Source organism: Entelurus aequoreus, linkage group LG06, assembly GCF_033978785.1.
Source record: "Entelurus aequoreus isolate RoL-2023_Sb linkage group LG06, RoL_Eaeq_v1.1, whole genome shotgun sequence".
Classification (NCBI taxonomy): Eukaryota; Metazoa; Chordata; class Actinopteri; order Syngnathiformes; family Syngnathidae; genus Entelurus; species Entelurus aequoreus.
The window spans coordinates 46,217,379-46,237,214 of record NC_084736.1 but is presented as its reverse complement, the minus strand read 5'-3'; the positions used below and the strand labels follow the sequence as shown (position 1 = coordinate 46,237,214).

The 19,836-nt window shown below is 41.3% G+C and overlaps 1 protein-coding gene across 2 annotated transcripts in view; it reads left to right on the top strand.

Annotated features, from left to right (window-relative positions):
* The first annotated feature begins 9,373 nt into the window (after positions 1 to 9,373).
* Positions 9,374 to 19,836, top strand: part of epg5 (ectopic P-granules autophagy protein 5 homolog (C. elegans)) — a 47,855-nt gene continuing 37,392 nt past the window's right edge. For both annotated transcript variants that reach the window (XM_062050848.1, XM_062050847.1), the window contains exons 1-11: positions 9,374 to 9,927; positions 10,332 to 10,928; positions 15,686 to 15,946; positions 16,034 to 16,232; positions 16,347 to 16,483; positions 16,572 to 16,679; positions 16,751 to 16,824; positions 17,930 to 18,038; positions 19,212 to 19,326; positions 19,400 to 19,550; positions 19,629 to 19,790. In XM_062050848.1, coding sequence (XP_061906832.1) covers positions 9,892 to 9,927; positions 10,332 to 10,928; positions 15,686 to 15,946; positions 16,034 to 16,232; positions 16,347 to 16,483; positions 16,572 to 16,679; positions 16,751 to 16,824; positions 17,930 to 18,038; positions 19,212 to 19,326; positions 19,400 to 19,550; positions 19,629 to 19,790 — 1,949 coding nt within the window. In that variant the 5' untranslated portion in view covers positions 9,374 to 9,891. The remainder of the gene's footprint in view (positions 9,928 to 10,331; positions 10,929 to 15,685; positions 15,947 to 16,033; positions 16,233 to 16,346; positions 16,484 to 16,571; positions 16,680 to 16,750; positions 16,825 to 17,929; positions 18,039 to 19,211; positions 19,327 to 19,399; positions 19,551 to 19,628; positions 19,791 to 19,836) is intronic.

Below are 19,836 nucleotides of genomic sequence, written 5' to 3'. Positions count from 1 at the left end.
CAAGACACTACCCTGAGGTATCCCTGTTTCTATTTTGCGGAAGGAAGATCTCACATTATTAATGGTGACACATTGTTCACGGCCCTTTAGATATGACTCAAACCAGGACAATGACTGTTTGGATAAATTGAATTTAGTTAGTTTTGAAATTAAAATGTCATGATTGACTGTATCAAATGCTTTTTTTAAGTCTAGAAATACTGCACCGACCACCTGTCCTTTGTCAAGAGAATGTTTGATCCTTTCAGTTAAAAAACAAGTGGCAGATTCTGTAGAATGGTTATGTCTGAATCCGAATTGTAGGGGAGTCAAATAGTGATTTGTCTCAAGGTGGTGCATTAGTTGTTCCGAAACAATCTTCTCCAGGACTTTAGATAAAACTGGAAGAAGGCTGATAGGTCTATAGTTAGATGTCATTCCAGCATCACCAGATTTTAAAAGTGGTATTACCTGTGCAGTTTTCCATCCATCTGGGAATTGCCCAGTTTTAATGGAAATATTAATAAGATGGGTAAGAGGCTGTATAAGGATGCCGCTATATTTTTTAAGAAAAGCTGTGTCTAGGTTATAAATATCCTTTGAGTATGTGGTGTTTAGGTCATGTGTGACATTTAGGACAGTTGTCTGACTAACCTCCTTGAGCTGAAATGAGCTGTCTTGTTCATTAGGTATGTCTGTTGTTTGATCATCATTAGTCCTACAAGAGAATGTCATTACATGATCCCTTATTTGAATACAAAATAACTTCTGACCACTAAGTTACTGCTAAAACATTAACTTTTATTTACAACAAGTATTGGTGGTGACGAACCCCAAGATGCAGAGATGGCAGGCTTGGTGCAGGAAAACATGATTTAATGTCCAAAAATGCAGGTAAAACGCAAACCAGGAACCAGGAAAACAGGAGACAGCAAACAGGAACAAGAATCAGGAACCAGCTCACAAGAGACGAGGAACCAGGGAGAACTGGAGACAGCAAACAGTACACAGCTTACAGTTTACAGCTAGTAGCATACAGCTAGTAGTCCACAGCATACAGCATACAGCATACAGCGACAATACTCCAGCACTGACTGGAGGGCAAAGCAGGTCTAAATAGCAGCTGGCTGATTGGCACCTGGCCACACCTGGTGTCAATCAGCCGCAGCTGAGGGGAAACAGTGCTCAGGGAGTCAAGCAGGAAACTGAACCAAAATAAGGGTGCTAAAAGAAAATAAAAACAAACAGAGGAAAAAACAAAACATATCTAAACTGTCAGTGACAAACCTGACAGTAGCCCCCCCTTCCGATAACGGATACCAGACGTTCTAGAAACCCCCCCCAAAAAAAGTCCAAAGTCACGGGAGGGTGGAGGGAGGACAAGGCGGTGGGCCGCTAGGCCAAGTGTCCCGGTAACCAACGGGGAAGAGTCAGATGGCGACGGCGAGTTGAACGGTGCCACAATTGGCGAGGCGGTCGCCCATGGAACGACCACATCCGTGGCCGACGAGAGGTCCGCATGCTGGTGCCTACTGGCCGCCAGCGCATCAGGCCAACTAGAGGTCGCGTATGCGACGATGCTGGAGACGCTGGCGAAGCCATTGGACGGCCAACCAGGGAAGAGGAAGACGACGTCGGCGGCGTGGGCGGAACCAGAGATGAGAAAGACGACGTCGTCGGCGTGGGCGGAACCAGAGATGAGGAAAACGACGTCGTCGGCGGAGTCACAGGAGCAGGCGGCTCCTCTGCCGGCGTGGGTGGAGTCACAGGAGCAGGCAGCAAGTGGCTGTGCCTCCCCAGCTGCACAGCTACTCATAGCCCCACCCCCCCCCCCCCCCCCGCCCCCCCCTCAGGGGACGGATCCAAGACGTCACCAGATAGGCCCACAGACGACAGGGATGGGTGGGAGAGGGCTTGAAATGAGGCCGAACTTTTCCTCAATTTAGCCATCATCCCCAGAATCCCGTCAAGCCTCTCCGCCCTTGAAATCTCTGCGGGGTTCGTATTAGGCTGGAGTATTCTGTCACGTATTAGTGGTGACGAACCCCAAGATGCAGAGATGGCAGGCTTGGTGCAGGAAAACATGATTTAATGTCAAAAATGCAGGTAAAACACAAACCAGGAACCAGGAAAACAGGAGACAGCAAACAGGAACAAGAATCAGGAACCAGGGAACAGCTCACAAGAGACGAGGAACCAGGGAGAACTGGAGACAGCAAGCAGTCCAGAGTTTACAGCTTACAGCTAGTAGCATACAGCTAGTAGTCCACAGCATACAGCATACAGCATACAGCGACAATACTCCAGCACTGACTGGAGGGCATAGCAGGTCTAATTAGCAGCTGGCTGATTGGCACCTGACCACACCTGGTGTCAATCAGCCGCAGCTGAGGGAAAACAGCGCTCAGGGAGACAAGCAGGAAACTGAACCAAAATAAGAGCGCTGACAGAAAATAAAAACAAACAGAGGAAAAAACAAAACTTAACTAAACTGTCAGTGACAAACCTGACAGGTCCTCTATTCCAGTGGTCCCCAACCTTTTTGTAACTGCGGACCGGTCAACGCTTGAAAATTTGTCCCACGGACCAAATGTTTTTTGTTTTTTATTTTCTATTTTATTTTTAATTTTTTTTTGTCGTAAAAAATTACAATCATGTGTGCTTACGGACTGTATCCCTGCAGACTGTATTGATCTATATTGATATATAATGTAGGAACCAGAAATATTAATAACAGAAAGAAACAACCCTTTTGTGCGAATGAGTGTGAATGAGTATAAATGGGGGAGGGAGGTTTTTTGGGTTGGTGCACTAATTGTAAGTGTATCTTGTGTTTTTTATGTTGATTTAATAAAAATATATATATATATTTTTGTATTTTTATTTTTTTTAAATTTCTTGTGCGGCCCGGTACCAATCGATCCATGGACCGGTACCGGGCCGCGGCCCGGTGGTTGGGGACCACTGCTCTATTCCACCCATAAAATCCAATAAAAAACATCCAAAAAGCGCCAACAATACTTCATTTACATGTCGTGACTTGAATATTAACCAAGTATTTGGGATATTGTCATTATAAGCTCTAAACACAGACAAAGTATTTATAGCGGCGCTGTGATCCAGAGATTGCGTGCCAATGTTGACATCATCGACTGATCAGCTGCTTCCTTGTTTCCTTGCTTGTTTGAGTTTGAGTTTGAGTTTATTTCGAACATGCAAGCATACAACAGGATACATCACAATTTCCAGTTTCTCTTTTCAACATGTTCGAAAAGGAGTAGGAAGAAGCAGAGCTTATTTAATCCTACCCCTTTTCTTTACATAATAATTGCTGAAACTTTTTTTATTCACTTCCTGTTCTCAATTTATTCACAATAAACTCCATAGGTAATCACAATAAAAATAAATAAATAAATAATAGTAAGAATTTAATAATAATAATTGGTGAAGAAAGTCATGGAAGTTTATTGTAGATCCTAAATCATGCCTCTCACCTGTATAGTAGAAGAACGAGGACGTATTCCGACAAGTGGAACATCCAGCACTGCCCTGGTGGATAAACCCCCTATGGTTAACAAAAACGTAAAAAATAAAAAAAAAAGGAGGAAAGGAAAGGAAGAGATCACAGACATGCCGACCACAAGGTCAGTAGCCCAGCAGCTGGGCCGCCATGCAACACCACAGAATACCATGCAACACACCAAGGTGCCACGATAGACACAGGGACTAGACCCAGCAGTCCCTAACCAAGACGGGCATCAGGAAGAGGGTGGGAAGCGGGCCCCAGGGGCCTCAGACATGCAGCCCGGCTGCAGCAGCCCCATACTTTGACCCCCCCCCCCCCCCCCCCAGGGCAAGCAGGCCCCCGAGAGCTCCCCCCAAAAATACATATATATACAGTATATATGTATATATATATATACATATACTGTATATACATATATATATATACATATTCTGTATATACATATATATACATGTACTGTATATATACACACACACATACATATTTACACATATACTGTACATATACTGTATATACACGTACACACACACACACATACATATATACATACGCATACATACATACACACTCATGCATACATACATATACATACCTAAATACATACATACACACTCATGCATACATACATATACACATATACATACCTACAAACCCCTTTTCCATATGAGTTGGGAAATTGTGTTAGATGTAAATATAAACGGAATACAATGATTTGCAAATCCTTTCCAACCCATATTCAATTGAATGCACTACAAAGACAAGATATTTGATGTTCAAACTCATAAACTTTTTTTTTTTTTTTGCAAATAATAATTAACTTAGAATTTCATGGCTGCAACACGTGCCAAAGTAGTTGGGAAATGGCATGTTCACCACTGTGTTACATAGCCTTTCCTTTTAACAACACTCAGTAAACGTTTGGGAACTGAGGAGACACATTTTTTAAGCTTCTCAGGTGGAATTATTTCCCATTCTTGCTTGATGTACAGCTTAAGTTGTTCAACAGTCCGGGGGTCTCCGTTGTGGTATTTTAGGCTTCATAATGCGCCACACATTTTCAATGGGAGACAGGTCTGGACTACAGGCAGGCCAGTCTAGTACCCGCACTCTTTTACTATGAAGCCACATTGATGTAACACGTGGCTTGGCATTGTCTTGCTGAAATAAGCAGGGGCGTCCATAGTAACGTTGCTTGGACGGCAACATATGTTGCTCCAAAACCTGTATGTACCTTTCAGCATTAATGGCGCCTTCACAGATGTGTAAGTTACCCATGTCTTGGGCACTAATATCAATCAATCAATCAATCAATGTTTATTTATATAGCCCTAAATCACAAGTGTCTCAAAGGGCTGTACAAGCCACAACGACATCCTCGGTGTCGAGTGGGTCTGACATAATATTGTGAAAGTCCAACAATACACCCCCATACCATCACAGATGCTGGCTTTTCAACTTTGCGCCTATAACAATCCGGATGGTTCTTTTCCTCTTTGGTCCGGAGGACACGACGTCCACAGTTTCCAAAAACAATTTACGATTTATACCCAATCATGGCACCCACCTGTTCCCAATTTGCCTGTTCACCTGTGGGATGTTCCAAATAAGTGTTTGATGAGCATTCCTCAACTTTATCAGTATTTATTGCCACCTTTCCCAACTTCTTTGTCACATGTTGCTGGCATCAAATTCTAAAGTTAATGATTATTTGCAAAAAAAAAAAATGTTTATCAGTTTGAACATCAAATATGTTGTCTTTGTAGCATATTCAACTGAATATGGGTTGAAAATTATTTGCAAATCATTGTATCCTGTTTATATCTACATCTAACACAATTTCCCAACTCATATAGAAACGGGGTTTGTACATACATACATACACACATCTAAACATACACATTTTTTTCACAACAATAATTACATACATTCACACACCCACATATATATATAAACAAACAAATCATTAAATAAATCCCCAGAGCCCACCGTCCACCGAGAACCAGCCGATCCATTCCCCCTCTCCCACAATCCCTGACAAGCCCACATCCAGACGACCGCTTGACATCGGGTGCCGAAGAAGTGCGAGGGCAGGCCCGACAAACCAACCAACACGAAAACAAACAAAACCACCACACACGTGCCACCACAAACCACAACAGCAACCACTCCCTCGCACCGGACCAGGCAGCCACAGGATTTTGCACCACACAAAAACGGCAGCAAAAATTAGGTCTGCAAAACCCCCGACAACCAGCACCACCCGATCAAAACGACCGAATAACTTCAAACGACGAGACAATGGAGACCAGCCGGCGCTAGACCGCCAGTCAGCCCAAATGTCAACAAGCAAAAAAGAGCCATCATCCCGAGAGGGACAAGCGGTAGAAAATGGATGGATGGATATTACAGTTTTTAGGTTATTAGCATTATATGTTTTATGGTATTAACGTGTAATTAACATGTTAATCATAACTAGAGCCAATCCAAGTAACAATCTCCCCACACTTATAACATTTGTTTTTGCTTCGTTTGTGCTTGATTGTGCTGCAAAACATGTTGGTCTAACCATTATAGTTTTTAAGTTATCAACGTTGTATTGTTATGTTATTAACCTGTAATTAATGTGTTATTAATCATAACGAGACCCAAACTAAGTTTTGTATCGTTAGTTTTTCCTTCGTTTGTCTACACATAGTTTTTAACTTATTAACGTTTTGTGATTCACCTGTGTGCACGTTGTCCAACTCTCCTAAAACGTTTCACAATCATTTGTGCTTAGTTTGTGCTGCATACATTTTTGTTCGTGCTGTTACAATTTTTAAGTTATTAACGTTTTATGGTATTAATGTGTTAATGTGAGTGTGAATGTTGTCTGTCTATCTGTGTTGGCCCTGCGATGAGGTGGCGACTTGTCCAGGGGGTACCCCGCCTTCCGCCCGAGTGCAGCTGAGATGGGCTCCAGCACCCCCCGTAATCCCTAATGGAACGGGCGGTGGAGAATGGATGGATGAATAGGTATTAATGTGTAATTAACATGTTATTACTCATAACTGCGCCCCCGCACCCCTTCCACAACTATGTCACAATCCTCCCCAACTTGTTCCATTCGTTTGTGCTCGTTTGTGTGATAAAGAAAATGTTGGTCTAACTATTAGTTTTCTAAGCTATGTTCATAACCAGCTCCATAAAACGTAATTTTTTTTCTTTCCAATTGTAATTATAATATATTCACCTACGTTTTTTGCAGCACAAATGATTGGGATAGGTTTGGGGAAGGTGAGGGCGCTGTTCATAAATCATAATTCAATATTAATTAAAAAAAATTATAATTTAATAACATTTATAAAAATTTAATTGAATTGCTATGGTATGAAAAGGGGTAGGATTAAATCAGCTCTGCTTCTTCCTACTCCTTTTCGGACGTGCTGTACTGAAACAACTGGAATTGTGTGATGTATTACATTGTATCGTATGCATGTTCGAAATAAACTGAAACTGAACTGAACTAAACTGAACTTATAGTTACACCAACATGTTTTGCTGCACAAACCAACACACACGAAACACAAACAAATGGAAAAAGGTTGCGAATATTTGGACAGGGGTTAGTGCATGTGCCTCACAATACGAAGGTCCTGGGTTCGATCCTGAGCTCGGGATATTTCTGTGTGGAGTTTGCATGTTCTCCCCGTGACTGCGTGGGTTCCCTCCGGGTACTCCGGCTTCCTGCCACCTCCAAAGACATGCACCTGTGGATAGGTTGATTGGCAACACTAAATTGGCCCTAGTGCAGTGGTTCTCAAACTTTTTTTGTCATCCCCCACTTTGGACAAGGGGGAGTTTTCAAGCCCCACCTGCCCCCATCGCCCCAACAGAACGCTAATGCCAAGCTTAACATTTTCATATTTATTGAACATCAAGTAACATCAAGTTGTATACATTCAAACTCAATAACATAAAATAACATCAAGTTCAATAATAAATAAAATAACTGTGCAGCTGTGGTATAACTTGCATCAAGTTCAATAATAAATAAAATAACTTGCACCAAGTTCAATAATAAATAAAACAAAAGTGTTATAACTTGCATCAAGTTCAATAATAAATCAAAAAAAGTGTTATAACTTGCATCAAGTTCAATAATAAATCAAATAAAAGTGTTATAAATTGCATCAAGTTCAATAATAAATCAAATAACTTGCATCAAGTTCAATAATAAATAAAATAAAAGTGCCACTTTGCAATCTTTGCAAAAAAAAAGGAGGAGCTATGCATTTGGCAAGACAGGAAAAGTGAACATGAGTTTTACAGTACTCCAGCATTAGTGACTGCAATGAGCCTGTTTTGCACTGCACAGCTTTTCAAATCGGGGTTGCAGGCTTGACACTGCCACTCTTAGCCTGCTACCCATCCGCGCGAACGTTTGTTCCGCTTAGCCCCGCCCCCATTAGTTACTGTTGCTATGTCTGTCAAACTTTCGCTCCTACCTAGAAATTTAAAGCCTAAAGGAAAAATAAGTAATTTACATTTATTTATAAAGCGGATTTCACAGACAGAATCACAAAGTGATTTACAGTGTGTATAGAAAATGAAAGCATAGTAAAAAAAAAAAAAATCTAACAATATAAAAAAACAAAAAAACAAATTTTAAGTGAAATTTCCTCCAGTTCCTCACGCCCCACCTGTCATGTCTCTATTCCCCACCAGTGGGGCGCGCCCCACACTTTGAGAAACGCTGCCCTAGTGTGTGAATGTGAGTGTGAATGTTGTCTGTCTATCTGTGTTGGCCCTGCGATGAGGTGGCGACTTGTCCAGGGTGTACCCCGCCTTCCGCCCGAGTGCAGCTGAGATAGGCTCCAGCACCCCCCGCGACCTCGAAAGGGGTAAGCGGTACAAAATGGACGGATGGATAGGTAGGTCATATTCAAGTGCATATTCAAACAAACACATACTTGCCAACCCTCCCGTTTTTAGCGGGAGAATCCCGATATTCAGCGCCTCTCCCGACAACCTCCCGACAGAGATTTTCTCCCGACAAACTCCCGGTATTCAGCCGGAGCTGGAGGCCACGCCCCCCCCCCCCCCCCCCCCCCCCAAAAAAAAAGTCTGCCGCAGCTCCGATTGGACCTGACCAGCCTCCGGGTACAAGTACTGGAGTACCAATTGCTTGCCAGGGAAGATCTTCCCCAGGAAGCAAGGATTGACCGGTTTTGGGCCATGCTAGGGAGAGATGGAAGATTCCACACTCTGGTGCATTTGATGAAAGCACTTTTGTGCGTGCCACACAGCAATGCATCATCAGAGAGGGTGTTCAGCATGGTTAGAAAAATAGTGACAGAGAATAGAAAGAGGATGGACAATTGAACCCTTAACAAAGCATTGTACTTTTAAGTACAACAATGAGTAGATGAGTGTTGTGTGTGTGTGTGTATATGTGTAAATAAATGAACACTAAAATTCAAGTATTTCTTTTATTTATATATATAATTTAAAAAAATTATATATATATATATATATATATATATATATATATATATATATATATATATATATATATATATATATATATATATATATATATATATATATATATAGCTAGAATTCACTGAAAGTCAAGTCACTTCCCGATATTGGAGGTCTCAAGGTTGGCAAGTATGAACAAACACCCCTAAAAATGACTATTGACTAACATTACATGGCAATTATTATGTAATTCTGGTTTACAATATAGAACGGACTCATATCACTATCCGCTTTCGATTGGTACAATTTATATATAACTTTTTTTTAATTCAAGATTGTTTTGTTTGCGAATGATTAGATTTGGTCTATTTGCCGTTCCGTAGAAAGGTGGAGTTCCCACGTGACGTGAGATTGTGACAGCACAGTTCCCGGGAGCAACATAACAAACAACAGCTGAACGGCGAGCGAGGCTGACATTGTTTGCCTACCGCTTACAAGACACGTTTTCTCATTTGTATGACATGACAACAAGGGACACATTTGACACGCCGACAGATGTACTAAATAGGAGGAAGACTGTGCGACTTGTAAACAAACCGCTACCAGTTAGCATATAGCTTAGCATTCGCCGCGTCGTTAATGTTTCCGCAATTTGGCTTACGGTCAAATGTTTGTACTGTGAAGTAAACTCTCTTCTAGCTGTACTGTTCATTGTCGTCAACGAGCTGTCGAAATAGATTTTTGTTTACAAACTGTGTTTATCTTGACAACACAGCCTGCTTCTTGGTGCTTATCGCGAGGAATAACATGTATGTTCCCTTGACCGATGAGTTGTTATCGATTGTGTACATAATGTTGCTGTGAAGACTGCCTACATTACAGTAGCAAAGCTTTCTCCGGGAGGGATGTAATGCGTGCAAAAGATGGAGGCTGTCCGACACAAGAAGGCCAAGGCAAAGGTGACGAGTACATTTGTTTTTGAATAGACAACACACATGAATAGTGAAGGGGATCCTTACATGGCACTGTAATATGTGGTTGTGATTGTTGCTTGAATTGTTTTTTTAATATAGTGTTTCTATATGGGGGACGGCGTGGTACGGTTGGGAGAGTGACCGTGCCAGCAACCCGAGGGTTCCTGGTTCGATCAACCAACTTAGTCACGTCCGTTGTGTCCTTGAGCAAGACACTTCACCCTTGCTCCTGATGGGTCGGGATTAGGGCCTTGCATGGCAGCTCCCGCCATCAAAATGTGAATGTGTGTGTTAATGGGGGAATGTGGAAGTAGTGTTAAAGCGCTTTGAATACCTTGAAGGTAGAAAAGCGAAATACAAGTATAACCCATTTATCATTCTATTGTCAGGTGGTCAGAAAGCAGAGAACGACTGAGGACAAGAGGAGCGCTGCCCCCTCAGTCATTAGTGATGATGCCTCTGAATTCAGCAGTATCCCTCTCAGCCTGCCACATCAGGAGAAGTGTGACCCAGTTCAACCCCCCGAGACAAAAGAACAGTCATTAGATCTGCCTGCTGAGTCTCATCAGACCTCCTTGTCACCAACAGCGGTGTTAACGGAGACTTTGCAATCAGGTCTACACTTGTCAGAGACGTTACCAGCCATAGCCGAACAGGCGCAGTCAACACAGCGGGGAGAAGCTGATGGCGGCGTGTTGGGGGCTCAGCTTCCAGGCAGCAACCTGGAAGCTGATAAACAGTCAAGTTTTGACGTGGAACATGTCCCAAGTGCTCCTGCACTGTACCCGTCTGTCCCGACTCTTGTGGAGGGATCCAGGATAGAGCTCCACAGGGAAGCCGTGAGGACTTGTGGCATAGGGCCTGCAGTTTTGGCACTGGCTGAGCCGGAAACTTCTCCTCCAAGTCTGCAGCCTCTGGAGTCTGTAGCGGAACTTTCCAGGAATAAACTCTACCCTGAATTGCCAAGGACAACAACAGATGTTCAGGTATTTCGTCACATACCGTGTTCCTATTTTGTGCCTAAAACTTTTGCCCACAAAGGCCAAAGTGAAAATGGGCTGCAGGCCAAACACAGTGCTTTTAAATGTGAAACACGAATAGCCCTAAATGTAAATAATACAGTTCCTTTAATTAGTGCAAATAATACATTGATAGCTAGTAGTTAGCCTTCCAGACATGCCATCAATGATTGGGTGCGCTTTAGGGTTATCCAGATACAACTTTTTCACTTCCAAAACAATACCAATATTAGCACCCTGAGTGTTTTCTAATACTGATATTAATCCGATATGAAAGCAACATGAATCATACTTCTATTATTTGGTAGTGTGCAATGTTAGAATAAGGTTTGACCAAGTGAAATTAGGCAGAGAACAATGGTAGGTATGAAAAACACTAACCTATTTATTATTAATCGTTTTGACTTAGGCTGTATTTAAATTGAAGTGGAGTGGTAATTGTTTTTTGGTGACACCTGGTCACAATTATTCAATAACTGAAGTTCATGACGCAGTAAGTTAAATGATGCAGACACGTTTGTATCCAAATACTTTTTAATATGATTCTGCCTCAGAGACTTTGTAAGTAATAAGCAACTCAGATTATTTGATACTAGTTTATTTTGACAAATATCATGTAAGCGATATGGCTGAAAACTGTATCACGATTTAAGTGTTTTATATCGATCAATATCGATAGTTATTTATGTTTTATGACCTATCAAAAATAAGGACCAGAAAGAAAAAATATAAAACTTTTTATTGTATTTTATTTTTTTTAATGTGACCTTCCTTTGATTATAATCCCCTCGGATATCAATGCAAAAAGGAAATGAAATGTCAACGCAACCATGGAAAACACTCAACCAATGTAAAGAAAATTCTAAAATCACATTGAACACTTAAAGGGGAACTGCACTTTTTTGTGAATTTTGCCTATCGTTCGCAATCATTATGAGAGATAAGAAGACAAAAGGTGTTTTGTTTTGTTTTTCATTCTAACATGGACAAATCGGCTTGTTCTTGGTGGCTAGCAATGCCGCTAATGGTAGCAATCCATTCTACTTATAAATGCGTTAAAAAATTGTCAACAATACTAAATTTACGTTCCGTACCCTGTATAATAACCAAGCTGTAGCAACATTGTTTTTGTAGGAGCGAACACAGAGTAACTATTTTTCTAGCGTAGTAACACATCAGTGTGATACAGTATTAACCGTAAAAGCTAGCTACGGAAAGAGATAAGCTAGCAACTGTGTGAACACGAAACACTTTTGAGTTTGTGATGCAAAACACACTGCGATAAGACAACAGTCAGTACTGACTGAAAAATGTGAACAATTATATTACAGTATTTGTAAAGTATTAGCCCACATTTCATGTTTCGTTTGTACACAGCTAGCCAGACAGCGTATGCTGTCTGTCATGACACACGCATGAGGTGCTGCGTGTATCATGATCAATGTAAAGTGTGACTCACTCAATGGACAGTTGTCTGTTTGGTCCAGCTGGACAGGGACGTTTATTCCGGTTTATTTGGGTAAGCAATCAATTTATGTCGAAATAGCATGGCTTCAAATTCCATATTTTGCAGCTTCGAATCACTTTCACCTCACTCTCGGCTTCCGTCTGCTCCAACGTCTCACTTTTCCTTCGTGCTGGCTTCTGTAAGTAGTAGTTCATCCTCTCATCCTCTATACAGATTCAAAAAGATAAGGTTGTGAATCCTCATTTGTCTATAAATAGTCGTCTTCGTTGTTTGTTACCGAATCTGCCATGTTTCGAAGACACGTCTTTGTTTCCGAAAGTACGACACACCGTTGTAGCCAGAAGTCGGAAGTGCGCTGCTATGGAAACGGAAGTAAATGTGCCGAGGAATTAGTTCTTGCATTGATTAAAATGACCAAAATGCAATAAATATTGTACATATTACATATTGTTATGAACATGTCTGTTACTACATTATATATATATATACTTGCAGTGTTTAAACAAATTGTTGATGGAGGGTTTTGTTTTAGAGGGCTTTTAAGGCTACAAAGGTTACTCCTAATAGCTGCTTCTTCCAAGCGTATTATATCATCTTTAAAATCCTCCCCTGCTCCCAAAAAAAAGATGTGTTTTTGTCTCTCATAATGACGATAGGCAAAATATTAAAAAAAAGTGAATTTCCCCTTTTTCTTGGAGGTGACAAGCGCCTTGGTCTGACAACGGTCTGTTTAAAAAAAAAAAAAAAAAATGCCATGTTGTCAAATGGTGACTTTTCCAGTTTTATCTGCAATTTCTTCGCTATGTGCAGTCTGCAGCATTCATTTTTAGTTTCCCTTCTCACTTCATGCAAAGAATCAATTGCAAGACGATAAGATTCTATTCTATATCCTCTCTGGCTCTCATTGAAGGCGGACGCTTTCCATTCCCTCGCCCTTATCTCTCCTGCTTGCATCTTTGTTACGTCTTGTCTTCCATCCATCCATCCATCTTCTACCGCTTGTCCCTTTTTGAGGTCGTGGGGGGTGCTGGAGCCTATCTCAGCTGCATTCGGGCGGAAGGCGGGGTACACTGTGGACAAGTCGCCATCTCATCACAGGGCCAACACGGATAGACAGACAACATTCACACACTAGGGCCAATTTAGTGTTGCCAATCAACCTATCTCCAGGTGCGTGTTTTTGGCGGTGGGAGGAAGCCGGAGTACTCGGAGGGAACCCACGCAGTCACGGGGAGAAAATGCAAACTCCACACAAAAAGATCCCGAGCCCGGGATTGAACACAGGACTACTCAGGACCTTCGTATTGTGAGGCACATGCACTAACCCCTGTTCCACCGTGCTGCTTGTCTTGTCTTAACTTTCTTAAAGCCTCTTTTGGCACTGCTTTCCAAAATCTAAACAATGGAGTTGATCAACTCCCTCTCAACAAAATTGACAAGATCTCGACGAGAAGCTCGGGTTTGGGGAACCTGCCTGTCCTGACGTAACGATTGTTGCTAGACACATGATGGCCTCTTGAGAGAAGTGGAGTGCCGCATTTGATCATGCTGTTACCTGATTGGCGGCGACCCTTTCAGTCGAGGACATTGAATATATCCGAATTATGATAACAGGACATCTCCTGATTGGAGTTAGCGTTGCCCTTGTGTATTGACAAATTGGAAGATGTTGGCAGCCGTTCAAGGTACCTTAAAGCTGCTACAAATGATTGTAGGATGTGGGCAGAGCAGTGGGCACTCAGACTTTTGTGATATAGACTAAATCGCAAACTTGTTAATATCTTGGAGACACCGTCTGCCCTGCATGGCAAAATATGATGAATTTGAGAACCATTAATAAAAAGATAGAGTGAAACGTTTAAATTTGTTTTTGTTCGTTCAAACACAAACATTCTAATCTGGATTATTTTCCTTGGCTTGAGGGTCGTAGCTTCAAGAGGCTCCCAAAAGGACAGTGCAGCGAAGACGCTTCAAATTCCTTCCCTGTCTCTTATGGACACACCTATTGTTTGTTGAATAAAACTCTGTGAGAGTGCTAAAGCCGCGGAACAAAGCCACTCTGCAGGCTTGCACACATACGCAAAACGCAAAATACACCCCACCCACCACATCCCATGCCTTTTCCTGACGGAAAACGAAGCAGGCCACCACTGGTGACGGCAGCTTCAGGACGGCTGCCCGCCCCCTCCCTTCTCGTTGCTAGTCTTGAGTTGTATGTCGTAATATGTACATGTGCTTTACTTGTGTTTTTTTGTGGTCTCAAACTTAGTAAAGTATTGTAAGAATTACGTGCACATTTTGAAAGTCTTGGCAATAATATACCAAACAAGGTACAGATATACACTAAGAGATAATGTAGGAAACGCACACATATAAACAATTTAACAGTGCACCATTTAAATCTGGTTTCCCTTTCTTGGTTGAAGCAGTTGTTTAAACAAACAAGCTTATTTACCTTTTCAGATCACAATGCTGATCTCTTTTTCATGAAATGCGTCCAGAGCTCATTGTAATTACTTACATATGTCCAATGTTCTCCAGAAAGCAAAATAAATCCACATTCAGCCAGTAGTTGCAACTTATTGCTCTTGTTTTGTATAGCACAGTTTGTTTATCCTTGCTGTAATTACGCCTTTCCAAGATATTGTGCGACAAATCAGCTGTATTTATATGAATGACATCATCTTGCAGATCTTGTTCTTCACAGATGTTAAGTGGCCCACATGCGGTGGCTGTCCATATAGCAAAGGAATTGTTTAACTTATCTGTTGTACTTTTGTTGACAACATTGATGCAGCTAAACTATGCCATCGTAGCATTCTCCTCTGCTTGTTGTCAATGTAGCATTCATGCTAGCTGCGCTGTCCTCGAGTACGCTTTGCTTTAAGATTGAATTTTAAACTTGATTTGCGCCGATATTAAGAACTGTGTCTTTGAAATCCAGCCAGTTACCTCCGTTGTATCTAATGTTCTGTTTTACAGGCCGTGTATCAATGCGGGTGTCTTCCGGGTTAAGCCTTAGCTCGGATGTGATTAATCTTCATTCATTTTTGATAACAAGATTATTAATCGCATGCGTTAGCGCATTAACGTTATATATAGTTTTAAAAAGTTATGTAGCAGCTTCATGCAGCTGGTTTGCTTATGTAATGTTTGTATTAATGATTTGGATAAAATATGTTATATTTTATAATGATTAATATGATGTTGTATACATTTATTTTACTAATAACGACCTACTTCTTATACTTTCTAGCCGTTCTCATTGGAGCAGCTGAGTGTTTGGGAGCCAAGTGTAGGACTGCAAGCTTGGCTAGAAGGCGTTAATGTATGTGCGGACCAGTTTTGTGCTCTGGCTCGGCAGGAGAACCATGAACTCGCCGAACTTCTGCAGAACTACTGGCGCTGTCGCAGACAGCTGACACAGTCTCACACGCAACTACACACACAGTCCTCGGACTGCAAAAGCACTCAAAATCGTCTGTGGAGCTTCAGAGATGAACAGTTAACACTCCAGGTTCAGTGTTTTGTAAACAAGCAAAATTCTGCCTTACATCTATTGACATGAAAAACTGCTGATGTATATGAATTTCGTCCTTAAAAGGGTATGTGTGCAGATCAGGCCAAGGTGTGTGGGTACCACCGCTTTCAGCAGGCAGAGTTCAGTCAGGGTGTGCTAGCTGAGCTAAGCAGGTTGTTTGAAGTTCGCCGTGAGCTGCTCCATCAAAAGGTGGCTTTGCACGCATACACAGCTTTGCTGTCACGCCTTCAAGTGGAGTCATACTTTCACCGCCTATTAAAAGGTAATCCCAGTCTTTTTCTTTTATTTGTATCAAACATTTGGCCCCACCTGTGACTCCACATATTACATAGTTCACATTGTTTATCCTTTTCTTTCGGTTAATGCACGTCATCAGATTGTTCTGCTAGCCAACAGCAGCCCTGTTCCCTTCAACCTCTTAAAGAGGCCATCAGCGTTCTTTTTAGCTTCACTCGAAGAGTCCTTGATGACACACAGTTCCAGACTGACATCCATCACTGGTTGGAAAGACTGGTAAACACGCATATGCACATACTCACCTTGTGAGTGTTTAACCCTCACCACACCATGACTGATTTTTTAAATATATTTTTGGCTGCAGGTGGCAGTGCTGCTGCATGTTGGTGAATCAGGAGAGCACCTCTACCTGCTCTGTCATCTGCTGTGCTGTCCTGCTGGGGTGGGCAAGTGGGCTGCCTCATTTCTTCAGGTTAGCTGAGAGAAACATTTTCCCAATAGTTGTCATGGTCTAGGTTTTGACCTTGATTTTAATCTGCTCAGATCCAAGTTTGGGGGAACACCTGTGGAGTGCAAGACTTCATGCAAGCTCTTGCAATTCTCATGTCACCTTCTCGGTAATGAAATACACTCACTTGCCACCACATTGGGTACACCTTACCAATTGAATGATACAAAACCAAATGTATTAATAATACTTACACAGTATTATATAGGGATGTCCCAATTATCATTTTTGGCCTCCAATCCGGATACGATTTTTTGGGCCTCAGATCCTATCCTATTTTGAGTCCCGATCTCATTCTTTGACAATAGATTATTTAAATGAACATGTTTTATTGCAAGTAACTTACGTAAACAAAACAACACATTTTTATAACATTTATCGTATTAAATGTACAACTTGCTAGTATTGTTGTAAATCAGATAATTTTTTAAACCAGAATGAAATGGTTAATGGACAATAGTTAAACAACAATTACTATTGGCTTTTACCCTCAAAGCTTTCCTTTATACAGAGACTGTAAACAAAATAACAAAAACAACTATTTGTGCAATAACAAAAATATCTAATCACTTTACTATAGTTTATATACTGATACTTTACGAGGTATCGATAGTATCGACATCTTGATCGATCACCCCTACTTTACGCTGAAGCTTTAGCGGTTAGCTTGTTTGACGTCCTGCTCTGCTGTGTGTGCACAGGTAGCATGCTTAACCATTCATTTTCTTCTAGTCCTCCAGTGATAATCATACATGGAAGAAACTTAGTTTATTTTCCGCCGTGGTAGTGAGGATTAGTATCTTGGTAGCGGTTTTGCATTGTGGATCGCGACGCGCTCATTGAGCTTGCTCTCAAATTAGAGCTAGTGTTCTGGCAAAACACGCACCCTCCTGGAATTTGTGCAACTCCTGCATGTGTCTAACAAGGAATCTGGAAGTTTAATTGTGTCTCTCTGAGTGTGCATCCCTTTTGAAGAAATCTATCACGTGAATACAATAATTGGCCAATGTAAACACTGGGACACAGCTGCAGTAATGATTAGCTGGGATCTGCTGCCGATCAATTAAAAGGGCGATCCGATTCAATGATTAAGATCAGGACATCTCTAGTATTATGTTCGTGTAGGTTTACACATGTGGTGGCCAGTGAGTTTGAAGCATTGTATCAAAAGCAACATATATTGCTCACCAATTGTGTCTTTGTTTTGAATTTAGACACCGAACAGAATTTCTGGGTCATATGAAACCATGTGACAGCCTTAATTCAGCTTCATCTGGACCTGAGTCAGGAAACTGGACCCTTGTGGATGAAGGAGGAGAGGAGGTACTAGTAGCTACCCAATACTTACATGTTTGCAGAACAGAACTAGAGAAACAAGACACTGTATAAAATCCAACAATAATAGCATGGTGGTGCATTTGGTTAGTTTGGGTTAGAATCCCAATTTAGACCCCTCAATGTGGAGTTTAGTTTTCATGTTCTCCCTGTACTTGCATAGGTTTTCTTAGTTTCCTCCCACCTCCCAAAGATCTCTAATTCAGGGGTGTTAAACTCATATTTACTGAGGACATACATTGCAATTATGGCTGCCCTCAGAGGGCTGCAGTGAATATTTATGAATATAAATGTATTATCTTGTTACACAATTTACAAAGGTAACTTTTTTTGGATTATTGTGTTTTTTCCTTGATTAATGGATAACTTGTGTCAACCAGATATTTAAGTATTTATTTTTGATAACCAAATAAAAAATGTTGCCTGATCGGATCATATTAAAGTGTAGAATTTATGCAGTTACTGCAGTAAATGTTTCTGTCGAAATTGAAAGAACAAATAAATTGGGCTAGAAAGTGCTTTATTATTTCCAGCTTTCACAGGCCACATAAACATTATATATCGAATACTGTAAATTGACAGCTTTTTACATAAAACGATGTGGCTGCCCACATAAAGTAATGTAGTGGATCACATAAAATTACATGGCATACCACATAAAGTGATGTGGCGGGCCTCATTAAATGAAGTGGCGTACCACGTACTGTAAAATTATGTAGTGGGCCACACAAAACGACTTGGCGTCCCACAAAGTAAAGTAGCGGATCATACAAAATGATGTGGCAGACCACATAAAATGATGTGGCGGGCCTCATTAAATTATGTGGTGGACCACATGAAGGGCCTTAAGTTTGACACCTGTGCTCTAAAGTGTTCATACCCTCTGAACTTTGACTGCAATGTTAATATAATTCCATTTAGTTTCTACTGTTGTTACAGCTTTAGGACTTTTTTTTTAAATTGATGATGTTCAGATGATGTTTTACATAACAAAATGTTCCAGTCTTTGTTCCAGTCAGCTGAGTCACACTTGAAGCTGTTAGGATAAAAAAAAATTGTGCTAAATGAATGCCCATTTAAGTATCAGCCTGTTGATTTCACACTACAACTGATGCCTGTATTGTTAAGAAATGTTCTGTAACAGACTGGTCTTATTTCCAGGATGAGGATCCGGAGAGCAGCTGGTTGCTGCTGTGTGAGGACGACCTCATCTCCTTTATGACCCAGTTCCCTTTTCAGCAACTCTATTCACACATGCTGGGGATGAGCAAGCCAGGTGAAAGTGTGCACATTTATTTTTGGCTTGTAACATTGTAAATGAATTAAGTGACTAAACACTTTGTTTACAGGTGTCTATGAGCCTCAGGGGTACTCTAGTCAGAAGATGATGCGTGTGTTTGCATTTGCATCCTCGCTCATTGAAATTCTTGCCCTTGGCCTACAAACCTATAACAGGGCTCGATACAGACAGCTAGTGAAACGAATAGGACACATCATACGGTTAGTGCGCCAACTTGATCATCCACAATTTACACACAAACTTGATCTCATGTCTTTGTCTTTTCCCATCTTTTACAGGATTACACTGTGTTATGTCAGTGATCACTGGGCTCAGTATGTGAGTGTGGCTGGCACCAGTGTGTCCAGCGCTCACGCCCCCTCTTTGTCGCTGGAAAAGCTTCAGGTGGAATATGACCATCTCTTCATCAGGGCTGTTTTGCATGTTCTCAGAAACAAGAGGTGTGTTGTTGTTCTAGATTTAGAGATAAATAAAACTAGTATTGTA